The 13,625-nt window shown below is 42.2% G+C and overlaps 1 protein-coding gene across 1 annotated transcript in view; it reads right to left on the bottom strand.

The window, feature by feature from the left end:
* Nucleotides 1-773: 773 nt before the first annotated feature.
* The window catches only part of LOC115154808 (zinc finger and BTB domain-containing protein 20), a 36,021-nt gene continuing 23,169 nt past the window's right edge, over nucleotides 774-13,625 (bottom strand). The window contains exons 3-5 of the mRNA XM_029701411.1: nucleotides 7,770-7,949; nucleotides 4,242-5,786; nucleotides 774-2,982 (exon numbers count right to left, since the gene is read on the bottom strand). Of these exons, the coding sequence (XP_029557271.1) occupies nucleotides 2,453-2,982; nucleotides 4,242-5,766 (2,055 nt within the window). The 5' untranslated portion in view covers nucleotides 5,767-5,786; nucleotides 7,770-7,949 and the 3' untranslated portion in view covers nucleotides 774-2,452. The remainder of the gene's footprint in view (nucleotides 2,983-4,241; nucleotides 5,787-7,769; nucleotides 7,950-13,625) is intronic.

The following is a 13,625-nucleotide window of genomic DNA, read 5'->3' as shown; positions in this document are numbered from 1 at the left end:
AAAGAAATTTGTAAAACACACCTATGATTTATGTATATCATTTATGTCCACGCACACTATATAAAAAAAAGTTAGTTTTGGGGGGGAGGATCATTTGGCATGAATGCTTTTGTATGAAAATTCAGCATCTGTTCTAATGTATAATGTATGCAGTGCGATAACTGCTGTTAGAAGGGATTAACTCCTGAAAAGAATACATTAAAAGGGTAAAAACAGAGAGAAGCTCACACGATGGTTCGGATTTGAATAAAAATAAACGCTTGCGCAAACACGGCACAAGTAAATACGTATAATAGCAAGCGATAACAAAAGCCAAGAAACGTTGAATTACCTTATCAAAAAAATAGAACAAAGCTATTCTAACACGTGAATTCTACAACCAAACATTCGATAAAAAAATGATTATTATTCTCTAAAACTAAAATATCTCTGGTAACAGTAGTGCACTTATCGGTTTAAGCAGTGCAACATATATGCAAGAAAATAATGCAGTCCTCTTATCAAGCTTTTAAGAAATATTTTTTTCCTTTAGAAAATGACAAAATGAAAATCATAGAATTTAATTTCTTAAGTAAAACAATTCAATATTAAGCACAGGCATTTGAAGAAACTTTGCAATGCAGCACTTTGTTTTTATCTACAACATATTGTTTTCAGACTGTACTGTAATTGTGGTTAGTTACGATCTCATCACTGTAACTAAAAAAAAGTGTCTACTCAAAGAAATGAGCAAAAACGTTAGATTGCCGTTGCAGGCAGACGTGTCTGTCTTATTTTGGATAAAATGCAAGAACAACAAGACAAATATCAGAGCAGAGCCTTTGAGTGACGTGACACTTGAACGGCATCCCTGCTCCCTACTCCCAAATCTATTCTGTACACACTTGTGTCTAGGTATCCGGTGAAAACAGGAATGTATCTTATTGTCTGGAAAGTCCATCTGCAAGTTGTGGTATATTATGAAGTAGGCTAATTATTGACCCGGGTATACGTTATCATGCTTTATTTTGCCTCGTGTCTCTCTTGTCTGCATGTCATGTCCGGACATGACATACCATTTTGGCCACCAGGTGGAGCTAAGATTTCAGGAGTAGTGCATTTTATTTTTTTCACCTGCTCAAATAGCGGGGTCATGTCCTTAGGAACAGGACAGACAAGAGTTTTAGGTCATAGGATGATATTTCTGTCCAATGCAAGTTCACAGAATCATTCTCAATTCACCGGTAATCCATTTGACGGCTGTCTTAAACTTCCTTGGTAAATCATTCTATTATCAAATAATAGATATATATATATTTTTTTGAATTATTTGAACGATAATAGTAATAATGAAGAATCATGTTGTAACCTACAGCTGATAACAGTCTGGTGCAAATTGTGGGAGCAGCAATCACGATGAGTCTGGTGGCATACTCAAGCCTGCCACAACTGCACATGTCAAATCCTCTTCATAGAACTAAACAATCATTTAGAAACGGATTAAGTCAAGAAGAACCTTCTTCTGTCTTCTGTTAATAAGCTAGAGCCTTAACAGTCTTCTAAGATATTAGTGGCAGTGTACGCGAACGAAATAAACTCCTAACAATCATACTTTTTGTTTTTGTTGTTGCTCAAATACGGCCTTATCGACAACCCTAATTTTGTCAACTTAACCTGAACCATCAAAACGCATGGACGATAAAACATTAACCAAATAACCATTCCTATACCCACTCACAGGAAGTTACATTTCAGTACAATTAGTCAAATCAACTTGTACCTCCACAACAGCTGCATTTTAATCCCTCGATACCATAATAATAAATAAAAACCCAGTGTCAAATGAATTACTCTCCTTCTCTTATCCGACATAAGAAGGCAAACTTGTGACCAACAATATTTTTTAAGAGGGAATCTTTAGCCCAAGCCAGATATTTTTTTTTTTTTTTTTGAAAATTATACCACAGTAAGCTTGGACTCCTATAGTGCCCAAAACGGTCAATATGGGATCACATTTACCATGTTAGAAATTCCATGGCAATGTTTGCACACGCACACACAAACAGTCACGCACACATACAAATACACAAGCACAAGCACACACATACACACATGAACACATACACTCATACAAACATATATCTATACTGTATATAGGTGTGTAAGTTTGAATTTGTGTATGTGTGTGTTTCTTTCGTAGGCCTTTCGGTAGTGTTCAACACATAAATCAGTATTTTAGGAAAGCATACATTTAGAGGCCTGTAGTAAGGATCCATCCAGTGGATCAATATCAAACTACAAAAGCCTTAAGGCCACCATCTTGTTTTTCTTTTAGAATAACAACAAAAAACTCCTTTCTGGGAAACTTAATGTGCCAGTGTCTATACTCATTACTCTTCATGCCCCAAAATAAAAAAATCTAGTGCCATTTTTCTTTTTCATTCTTTTTTTAAAGAAGTGCATCTATTTGTACTTATCCATCAGAGACGTGCATTCGCATGTGGTCATTGAAGTGCTCAATTTGGTCGAACTTGGCAGGGCAGACGGAGCACACGTAGGTGGTCCCTTCTTGGCAGCTTGCCTCCGCAGCCACACCCACTCCTGTTCCGACCCCACCCCCTATTCCGGCGCCTCCGCTGACGGGCATGGCGATGGCCACCACTCCGGCGCCGGGTTCGGGCACGGCCATGGGAATGGAGACGGGGCCACCGGCGCCTACTGCCCCCGACAGCCCTGTGACGGCGCCCGCTGTGCTGTGCAGAGCCATGTGTCTCTCCAGCAGGGTCTTGTGAGAGAACTTCTTCTTGCAGATGTAGCACTCATAGGACTTCTCTCCACGGTGCAGCCGCATGTGGACGTTGAGGGAGCTCTTTTGGGTGAAGCGTTTGTTGCAGATGCTGCACTGGTAGGCCCGCACCCCTGTGTGTGTGACCATGTGTTTGATTAGGTAATCCTTCAGGGAGAACGAGCGCCAGCAGATGCTGCACTGATGTGGTTTCTCACCTGAATATACAAAAAAGTCACAGTCATTAGGAGGAAAAATGGGAGACAGGAAAACACAAAACGGTGCTAAATGAAGGACACCGACAGCGCAACTCAATTCTTCCAATGTAGCCTTGAAAATGTAATTTTGAAAATGAACGAGGACTGTGCCCGTCACAAAACAAGTTAAACCCAATGCCCTAACAAAGTTTGACCTCACTGCCAAGCAGACATTGTTGATCGGCACACTCGTCCTCCATCTGTTTATGAATAAGTATCTCGGCTTGAATATATTTTTGAAACTATTTAAAATAACATCATTCTGCGCTTAACTGGACTATAAAGAGCCCGATTATGAATTCTGGTAGAATTAGAAACCCTTCCAACGTCCTGCTCAGTGGTAGTTGCCATCCCTCTTGTTTACCTTTTAATATTTATGCACCAACCACCACCCAGTGATAAAACTCTAAATCACAAATAGTAATCAATGTGTCATATTTTACAGGACTAGCTTCATTGGCAACCATACAGGACCTTAAATATCACTCACTGTATTAATCAAATACAGAATATCAGCTATGATGCAGGCTGCCAAAAGTTCATTTTTCAATGTGACAGAGCCTTAGAACTAATTTGTACCGCTCAGCTGAATCAAAATCAGGGATTGACATTAAGGTAACCTAAAACTGATCTTTCTGGTTCCTCCCCATTGTTTAAGTGAAGACAATTGATGGCATTTCTGTGTGTAAACAACTAGGGCCATAAAATGCCAGAAATGTTCTGTCTTTCACTTAAACAATGGGCAGGAACCAAAAAGATAATATTTAAGCTACTGGAATGATTTGCAGTTTGGTTGTTTTCAGTTTTTTTAAATCTACCTGACCAATGGAGAAAGCACAGAGCAGGCTCAACTTGCCAGACTGCCATGAATTCAATAAGGGGAGAAAGCAGAAAGTTCACTTGCCCGGCCAGTAGGGGAACCATTGATGTCAATCCCTAAAATGAATACTTCTTTCATGCACAGAAAACCTATGTAATTTTCCTTATGCAAGTAAAATATTTGTTTGCTATTAGCCATCAATCAAGAAATAGCCTATATATTTCAAGCCTCTAAACAAAATAAACATTTATCCATTGCTACATGTTAACTTAAAGAACCATTCATTGAGTTTGTGTATTTTATGTTTGCAAATGTACAGGGAAATGATTTGAACCACAAACCACTCATGGCAATATACTAGTGTTACATGCAAAATGATAAGAGGAGCCAGTGTACTCACCAGTGTGCACAAACATGTGTTTGACATAGTTCTGTTTAGCAGTAAAGGTTTTAGTGCATAGAGTGCACTCATAGGGCTTCTTCTCCCCCTGTCCCATCTGGGCCGCCTGTTGCTGTTCCCGCGCTGCCTGCTGCTGTACCATCAACTGCTGAGGGAATGGGGGCATACTAGGGGGCGGCACGGCCACAAACTGGGGCTGCTGGCCTCCCATGGACTGTGGCAGGCTGAAGAGGAAGGGCTTGTTGTTGCTGGCCGACTGTGTGGCAAAGAGGTTGGGCAGGTAGGAGTTGCCGGCCGTGCCCATTACCTGGGTGTTGCTGGTCATGGTGAGCGGCATCCTCAGGTTGCTGGTGTGAGATTCGGCCTGACGCATATAGAGTGGGGCACTTGGCAGGGACTGGGCCATGATTGGGTTGGGCAGGGGCTGCAACATGTTACTGTCGCTAGTGCCGTGGGATGTGCCCCTGTCCTCCGTCTCATGCATCTGCTCTGGGGAGGAGTCATTGATATCGATCTGCACTGGGGTCCCCTCGCACTGTTGCCCCTCTCCAACCCCTTCCCTCCCAAAGCCAAGCAGGTACTGCTGCTGATCCGCGGAGTCTGGCTCAGTACCGATGGAGGAGCTTACCCCCGAGTCAAAGCTTTCACCCTTCGGCTCACTCTCCACACACTCAACGTGGTTTGTGTCTTCTGTGCACTCATCCATACCATAGCTGCTGTACTCGTCCTCTGCCTCCTGCTTTATGTGAACGCCTCCTGTCTGTATGCGTACCGGTCGGGGCTGCTTGCGGCAGTGGGTGGTCTCAGGAGTGGATAGGAAGCGTTCCATCTGCTGTGATCTCTCATGGATGCGGGTGATCCACGGCGGGTCCTGGTCATGCTGGTCCTTCTGCGTGCTGAGGGCTGGGTCATAGCTTGTTGTCATACTGGTTACGTAGTGGGAGCGCTCACGGGTTCCATTCTGCAGAGAAAGGCCGGAGTAGGAGTAATGCGATGTGTACGCACGCTCTAGGCTCTGCTGGGACGTGGCCTGCATGTACACTGACTCCGCATCGCTGCTGGGCCCAGAGGTGCCTGACTCAGGTGTGCCCCGGGGCGTCTCCTGCCCAGAGTCTCCCGGGTTGACAGGGAACCCCCCTGGCCCAGCCAGGCCCACATTCTGGGACACGATGCGGGTGCACTCATCGATGACCGTTTTGATCTGCAGGATGCTGGCAGCAGTGAGGATCTGGAGAGCCTCCGATTGGGACACCCGCAGGACCCCGCTGTACATGAAGTCTATCAGCTTCTGGATGGACTGCACCGAGACCACCGAGGGGACCTCAATGTCACTGTAGCCCAGGAGCAGCTTGTCCTGGAAGAAGGGGCTCCCAGCGGCCAGCACGCAGCGGTGGGCTCGCAGCATGCTTCCATGGATCCGAACAGTCACGTCACAGAAGTGCCCGCGGTTGCGCTGCTCATTGAGGGTCTCAAGTACAGAATTGCTGAAGTTGTGGAGATTGATGTTATGAATGCGCTCGGTCATCCCCTTGCAACTGATGTCACCTGGAAACAGAAGAAGAAAAACGCCAAACGTTTTAAATGATGAATCAATCTTTAGAAATGTGGGCCACGTGACGAGCAACAATCACATTTTTTTTTTTTAAAGTGAAATTGATTATCAAATACATTTTGAGAAGCAACACAGCTGCACTGTTGTAGGGACATAATCACGATTTTTAGCACAGATATGCCCAATTGAATCCACTTCAACATATGACCTTTCCCATCCACCCCATGTGCTTTCCTCACATTTCGGTGGTCATCTTACTTTATGTTATTTCATCTTATGTTGGCATTTGAGATCGAAACAATCATATCATTTGAGGTAAACTAGCTGGTTATTAGTTGGATGAATGTCTGCACAAAACAGCACGACAAAGGATCTGTAGGGCAACAGCGACAACGAAACAACCAAGATGGTTCCCATCCAATTAGTTTTGTTCCTATCTTACAAGTCTGGTGATATATTTTCTATGAGACTCCAAACCCCCAGTAGGTGGTGGTGTGGGTTTAGACTATAAAGCCTCGTTTATCAGCCTTCAGCGTGCACTGTGACGTGGTTCCTAACTACCCTCCTCTCCGAATTTCAGGACGTTACACAGCTAGGCTTAAGCAGTGTTTAAGTTTGTATTTGCGCCCATCTCCTTTGCTAAAATGTAGACGCCAAACTCACGAATGGAGTAGTGACTGCCCTGAACACAAATTGTACATAATAAACTACAAATCTACAAAATGTCTCAGCTATAGTCTTCATAATATTTCACGCGTTACAGTATTGCTCTCAATTCATGCATCGTTAAAGAGCTTAGATATCTACATGTAGAATGAACAAATTGCTACAAAACAATACACGACTCACTTGTTGAATGTTTTACTTTTATCACGGACATTTGTAGACCAGTTTAACAAGACTGGATATGACAAAGACAATCAATGGCATCCAATAGCTTTGTCACTCCACACATGGAAGCTTGATTCATTAAATGGTTTAAATGGGGTGTTCTACTATTTTACCATTACATCTCATCTCAATATTACATCATTGATTTTCGTAACTCATCTGTATCAAATCACTAAATATTATTTAGCATTAGCCCTCCAGCAAACAGCCTCATTATACTATCCTCAACAACAAAAAATAATGAATGGCTTCTCTGTAAGACTGAACACCTGTTCATACAATCTGTATACGTTTTACATATTTTCATTCATCCATATAACCCACACCCGGAGCACAAGGGTTCTTAAAACCACTGCTATTATACAGCGCCTCTCCCTTTACTCACTGGGTACATACTGTACATCACACACACACACACACACACACACACACACACACACACACACACACACACACACACACACACACACACACACACACACACACACACACGTTTATTCATATAGCACCTGACCCCTCTTCACTACTTTCACCCTTGTAATTATCATATGCTTAGCAGTAAAACTACAATGAAATTAGGCTACTTTACTATGCATCTGTGGTGACATAAAAAAATAACCTACCTTCCCTTGATGTTAAACACGATCATCTAGATCTATCTAGATAATGTATATTCATGGCCACGCCTTGCTTTTAGGTCAACAAAAGGAGAGCTCCCAAGTGGTTACCTTTGACCACCTGTCAGTGAAGTTGAAAGCCTATTTACTATAAGGTATTATCGAAGACATTCTATCAAAACCAAGGGAAGGACTAATGAATACCATTCATTATTATTAATTCCTGGGAAACCAAATGATCGTAAATATATCTAAATAAATTAAACAGAGAAAAAAAAACGAATTCAAAGAATGAGAACAAACAATCATAAACAGAAAATGTTAATGATCGCAACATGTAGGACAGATTTGGTATATATGAATAAAACCATATTCAATGGCTGTTTAATGAATGCGAAACACACCCGTGCTGCTGGTGTAGCCTAACTATGAGGGGCGCTGACCAACTGACCACAGAAACATACTCACACAGTCAGATGACGCTTGGTTGGGAAGATGTGTGTGAGGCTGGTGATGAGGCACGGGACACACTGCTACAGGTTCCTGGTGGAGGTGGCTGAGTGAAGACCAGTGCTAGGCAATACCTTCCGTCCTCTCTGCTGCCTCTATCATAGGTCGCTCTGCCACAGTGGTCTCTTCAATACCACCCTATAGGGGAACAAGAAACCATTCAGAAATCAACACGCTCACTCTGAGGAAGAAGTGTCTGACCTCGATAAGGTAGAGAACGACTCCAGCGAATGCATTCGGAACTCACCAAAGACAACTGGGAAACTTTGAAGTGGTGACGTGGATGCAATGCAATGGATATGTTCTAATTTCCAACGTAAAGAGTAAGTGGACCTTTTAGACTAATACTCTAGTGGACAGTTAACTGCCAACTATATGTCAAGGTTGGAAATCACAAGGCCAAATCTCTTTTCAGCCGTTATCTAAACCACTGGTCAGAGAACCACACACAGCCAAAGGAAATCCATCCACCGTTCGGTCTGATTTACCCACAATTCTATTATATCTCCTCATATCATATTTGTCAGTTCTGAATAAAATGTCAAAGGCTATAGACATACCATTATGCTCACAGTCTGATCGTTATCAGAAAAGCATTTAGAGACCAGAAATGTCTACAACCTGCCTCGAGCGGACCTACAGAGGACACAGGAGCTTGAATCAATTTAATAAAAGGTTGCAACAATCGCAAAAGGATTGCTCTCCAATATAAAAGTCTCCAACTGGATTGTGTGTGTGTGTGTGTGTGTGTGTGTGTGTGTGTGTGTGTGTGTGTGTGTGTGTGTGTGTGTGTGTGTGTGTGTGTGTGTGTGTGTGTGTGGGTGTGTCGTGCGTGCATACCAAGGCCATACTGAACGTGATTTCAAATCCCTGTTTTTCCCAGTCCCTATGTCTTGCGCGTAAAAATCGTCTCTCTAGGTTGCAACACTCACTGCCGAGTTCCGAACTGCCTCTGCAAGCAACGTCAGAACAAGAACTGTTCATCGGGAGCTTCATGAAATGGGTTTCCATGCGCAATGCCAAGCGTCGGCTGAAGTGGTGTAAAGCTCGCCGCCATTGGACTCAGTGGAAACGCGATCTCTGGAGTGACGAATCATACTTCACCATCTGGCAGTCCGACGGATTAATCTGGGTTTGGCGGTTGACAGGAGAAAGCTACCTGCCCCAATGCAGAGTGTCAACTGTAAAGAGGAATAATTTGGGCTACTAAAGGGACATCTTAATGCTACAGCATACAATGACATTCTAGACAATTCTATGCTTCCAACTTTGTGGCAACAGTTTGGGGAAGGCTCTTTACTGCTTCAGCATGACAATGCCCCCTGTGGCACAAAGTGTGGTCCATACAGAAATGGTTTGTCGAGATCGGTGTAGAAGAACTTGACTGGCCTGCACAGAGCCCTGACCTCAACCTCATCAAACACCTCTGGGATGAATTGGAACACTGACTACGAGCCAGGCCTAATCACCCAACATCAATGCTCAACCTCACTAATGCTCGTGGCTGAATCGAAGCAAGACACCGCAGCAATGTTCCAACATCTAGGGGAAAGCCTTCCCAGAAGAGTGGAGGATTTATGGCAGCAAAGGGGGGGACCAAATCCATATTAATGCCCATGATTCTGGAATGAGATGTTCGACAAGCAGGTGTCCATATACTTTTGGTGATGCAGTATATATATATATATAGTTGAAGTTGGAAGTTCACATACACTTAAGTTGGAGTCATTAAAACTCGTTTTTCAACCACTCCACAAATTGCTTGTTAACAAACTATAGTTTTGGCAAGTCGGTTAGGACATCTACTTTGTGCATGACACAAGTAATATTTCCAACAATTGTTTACAGACAGATTATTTCACTTATAATTCACTGTATCACAATTCCAGTGGGTCAGATGTTTACATACACTAAGTTGACTGCCTTTAAACAGCTTGGAAAATTCCAGAAAATGATGTCATGGCTTTAGAAGCTTCTGATAGGCTAATTGACATCATTTGAGTCAATTACAGGTGTACCTGTGGATGTATTTCAAGGCCTATCTTCAAACTCAGAGCCTCTTTGCTTGACATCATGGGAAAATCTAAAGAAATCAGCCAAGACCTCCGAAAAAAAATTGTAGACCTCCACAAGTCTGGTTCATCCTTGGGAGCAATTTCCAAATGCCTGAAGGTACCACGTTCATCTGTACAAACAATAGTACACAAATATAAACACCCTGGGACCACACAGCCGTCATACCGCTCAGGAAAGAGACGCGCTCTGTCTCTTAGAGATGAATGTACTTTGGTGCGAAAAGTGAAAATCAATCCCAGAACAACAGCAAAAGACCTTGTGAAGATGCTGGAGCAAGCAGGTACAAAAGTATCTTTATCCACAGTAAACGAGTCCTATATCGACATAACCTGAAAGGCCACTCAGCAAGGAAGAAGCCACTGCTCCAAAACCACCATAAAAAAGCCAGACTACAGTTTGCAACTGCACATTGGGACAAAGATTGTACTTTTTGGAGAAATGTCCTCTGGTCTGATGAAACAAAAATAGAACTGTTTAGCCATAATGACCATCGTTATGTTTGGAGGAAAAAGGGGGAGGCTTGCAAGCCGAAGAACACCATCCTAACCGTGAAGCACGGGGGTGGCAGCATCATGTTGTGGGGGTGCTTTGCTGCATTTCACAAAATAGATGGCATCATGAGGAAGCAAAATGATGAGGATATATTGAAGCAAGATCTCTAGACATCAGTCAGGAAGTTAAAGCTTGGTCACAAATGGGTCTTCCAAATGGACAATGACCCCAAGCATACTTCCAAAATTGTGGCAAAATGGCTTAAGGACAACAAAGTCAAGGTCTTGGAGTGGCCATCACAAATCCCTGACCTCAATCCTATAGAAAATTTGTGGGCAGAACTGAAAAAGCGTGTGAGCATGGAGGCCTACAAACCTGACTCAGTTACCCCAGCTCTGTCAGGAGGAATGGGCCAAAATTCACCCAAATTATTGTGGGAAGCTTGTGGAAGGCTACCTGAAACATTTGACCCAAGTTAAACAATTTAAATGCAATGCTACCAAATACTAATTGAGTGTATGTAAACTTCTGACCCACTGGGAATTTGATGAAAGAAATAAAAGCTGAGATAAATCATTCTCTCAACTATTTATCTGACATTTCACATTCTTAAAATAAAGTGGTGATCATAACTGACCTAAGACAGGGAATTTTTACTAGGATTAAATGTCAGAAATTATGAAAAACTGAGTTTAAATGTGTTTGGCTAAGGTGTATGTAAACTTTCGGTATCAACTGTAAATATCAAAAATGGTGCTACTATGGCGTACCATATTAAGAGCTTATTGTTAGGGTTTGACCAACAATTTGTTTGCATAACCTATATAATATAAACACAGATGCTATAATAATGAGTATATAAACTATAGATAATTGAGTACTGCTATATGTTAAGAGGAAGTGGCTCATGTGATGGTGGGTCATGTGGAAAGAATGCTGATGATATAGAAACAAGATTTTCTGTAGAATAACAGCAATAACAGGATATGGGTGAAATGTATATGCAGGGGGGTGTAAGGGTTTTAGAGAACTGTGCATTGTGCAGTCACAAGTTGAGACATCCGCCAGGAAGCTGGAGTGCGTCTAGAGGTTGGGACCAACCTGCACGCCAACGATAGGCTGGAATAAGTCTAAACCATATTCTAGCCTCTACTATGACAGGCCCTCAAGGAGAGGGAACTAAGTCTGTCAAAGTATTTAAGGAAGAACTTGTGATGTTATTCCAGTTCTCTGTCTGCCCTGCGTGGTGTTACAGGGAGCCCGTACATACGAACCACATATTTACCATTCAAGTGTTTGCATTAATTAAAGTACAAAGAAATCAGAAGTTACTATGTGCTGACTATTTTGTTCTGATACCAGAATCGAATTGACGCGACCTTACATTATGATCAGTAACACTTCTGACAAAACTTTCGGAAGTTAAGGGTGCTCTCGAGTGGCTGGATGTTCTTTACCATTCGGCCATCAGATTTGCCACCAATGCTCCTTATCGGACACATCATTGCACTCTATTTCGGTAAACTGGTCATCTCTGTAAACCCGTCGCAAGACCCACTGGTTGATGCTTATTTAGAAACCCCTCTTAGGCCTCACTCCCCCATATCTGAGATATTTACTGCAGCCCTCATCCTCCACATACAACCCCGTTCTGCTAGTCACATTCTGTTAAAGGTTCCCAAAACACACACATCCCTGGGTCGCTCGTCTTTTCAGTTCGCTGCAGCTGGCGACTGGAACAAGCTGCAACAAACACTCAAACTGGACAGTTATCTCAATCTCTTCATTCAAAGACTCAATCATGGATACCCTTACTGACAGTTGTGGCTGCTTTGCGTGATGTATTGTTGTCTCTACCTTCTTGCCTTTGTGCTGTTGTCTGTGCCCAATAATGTTTGTACCATGTTTTGTGCTGCTACCATGTTGTTGTCACGTTGTGTTTCTACCATGCTGTGTTGTCATGTGTTGCTGCCATGCTATGATGTTGTCTTAGGTCTCTCAATATGTAGTGTTGTGTTGTCTCTCTTGTCATGATGTGTGTTTAGTTCTATATTTTCTTTTATTGTTATTTTATTTTTAATCCCAGCCCCCCGTCCCCGCAGGAGGCCTTTTGCCTTCTGGTAGGCCGTCATTGTAAATAATCATTTGTTCTTAACTGACTTGCCTAGTTAAATAAAGGTTAAATAAAAAGAAACAGTCAAATGATATATACCATAACACATAAGGCATTCATGGAGAAACACAAAAAGGCATTCAGCTACACAGCATGTGATTCTCAGGTTTACAGAGACTCTAAGCTATACAAGTATACAGTAGGGAACGAAATGATTGACACCCTTAATAAAGATGAGCAAAAATGACTGTGTGAAATAAATAATTGAAATACTGAGCTATATTGCATGCAAAACATTTTGGGAAATTATATTATTTTATACTAATACAATTGCTCAGAAATATATTTTGTTTCACCCTTTACACTCGTCTCTGTATAGGAGTTGAAAATGGCACAGGCACTGATAAATGCCTAAATCGGTACAGTAATATGTTATACATAACGTCAGAGCTCAGGCTCTGTGCTTCACATCTCCGTATGGGTTTTGACTGACAGACGCTCTGAATTTGAGCATTGCCCCATCCCTCCAGCTAATTGGGCAACTGTCGCAAATTTGTTGGTTGACCGAGTGAGGGAAATTCTGTAAATTAAGAGGACTTGGTGTATGTTTGAAAGATTAGACGTTGAGGATTAAAAATAAATACTGCTTTGATGTCATACAAGGAAGTCCAAATGTGCACTTCAAATTTCCATATCATAAACTCATGTTATATACAATGTCCATGTTTATGATCACTATGTTTGATGTACTGTTACAAGATGACATGTTATTATACCCTGGGTTATTCTGAACAGAATTAGCCTATGTTTGTCTATAGTGATGAAAATTTGCAGCGACACACGCACTTGAATGCACTCATAACTCCTTTCTATGCGCACCTATATCTGTTCCCCTGAATTGCATTGTGAAAGCTTAAGACCGCAATACTGTGTTTTATAATGGACCGTTTTTTTGGGACTGTGTAAACAACAACAGTAATTATGTGATGGTGGAGATGCAGGGTTGTGTTCAAAACAACTACAAGTGTGCTTGCTCTAGTTCCTCAACGGCACACATAGGAGTGCTGAAAAAAATTCACCTTATAGTTGAAGACTCTTTTTTGAGAATACTTAGGAACTGTACACACTTTGGA

Source organism: Salmo trutta, chromosome 19 (assembly GCF_901001165.1).
Source record: "Salmo trutta chromosome 19, fSalTru1.1, whole genome shotgun sequence".
NCBI lineage: Eukaryota > Metazoa > Chordata > Actinopteri > Salmoniformes > Salmonidae > Salmo > Salmo trutta.
The sequence above is the reverse complement of the archived record's forward strand: the minus strand, read 5'-3'. Positions and strand labels throughout refer to the sequence as shown.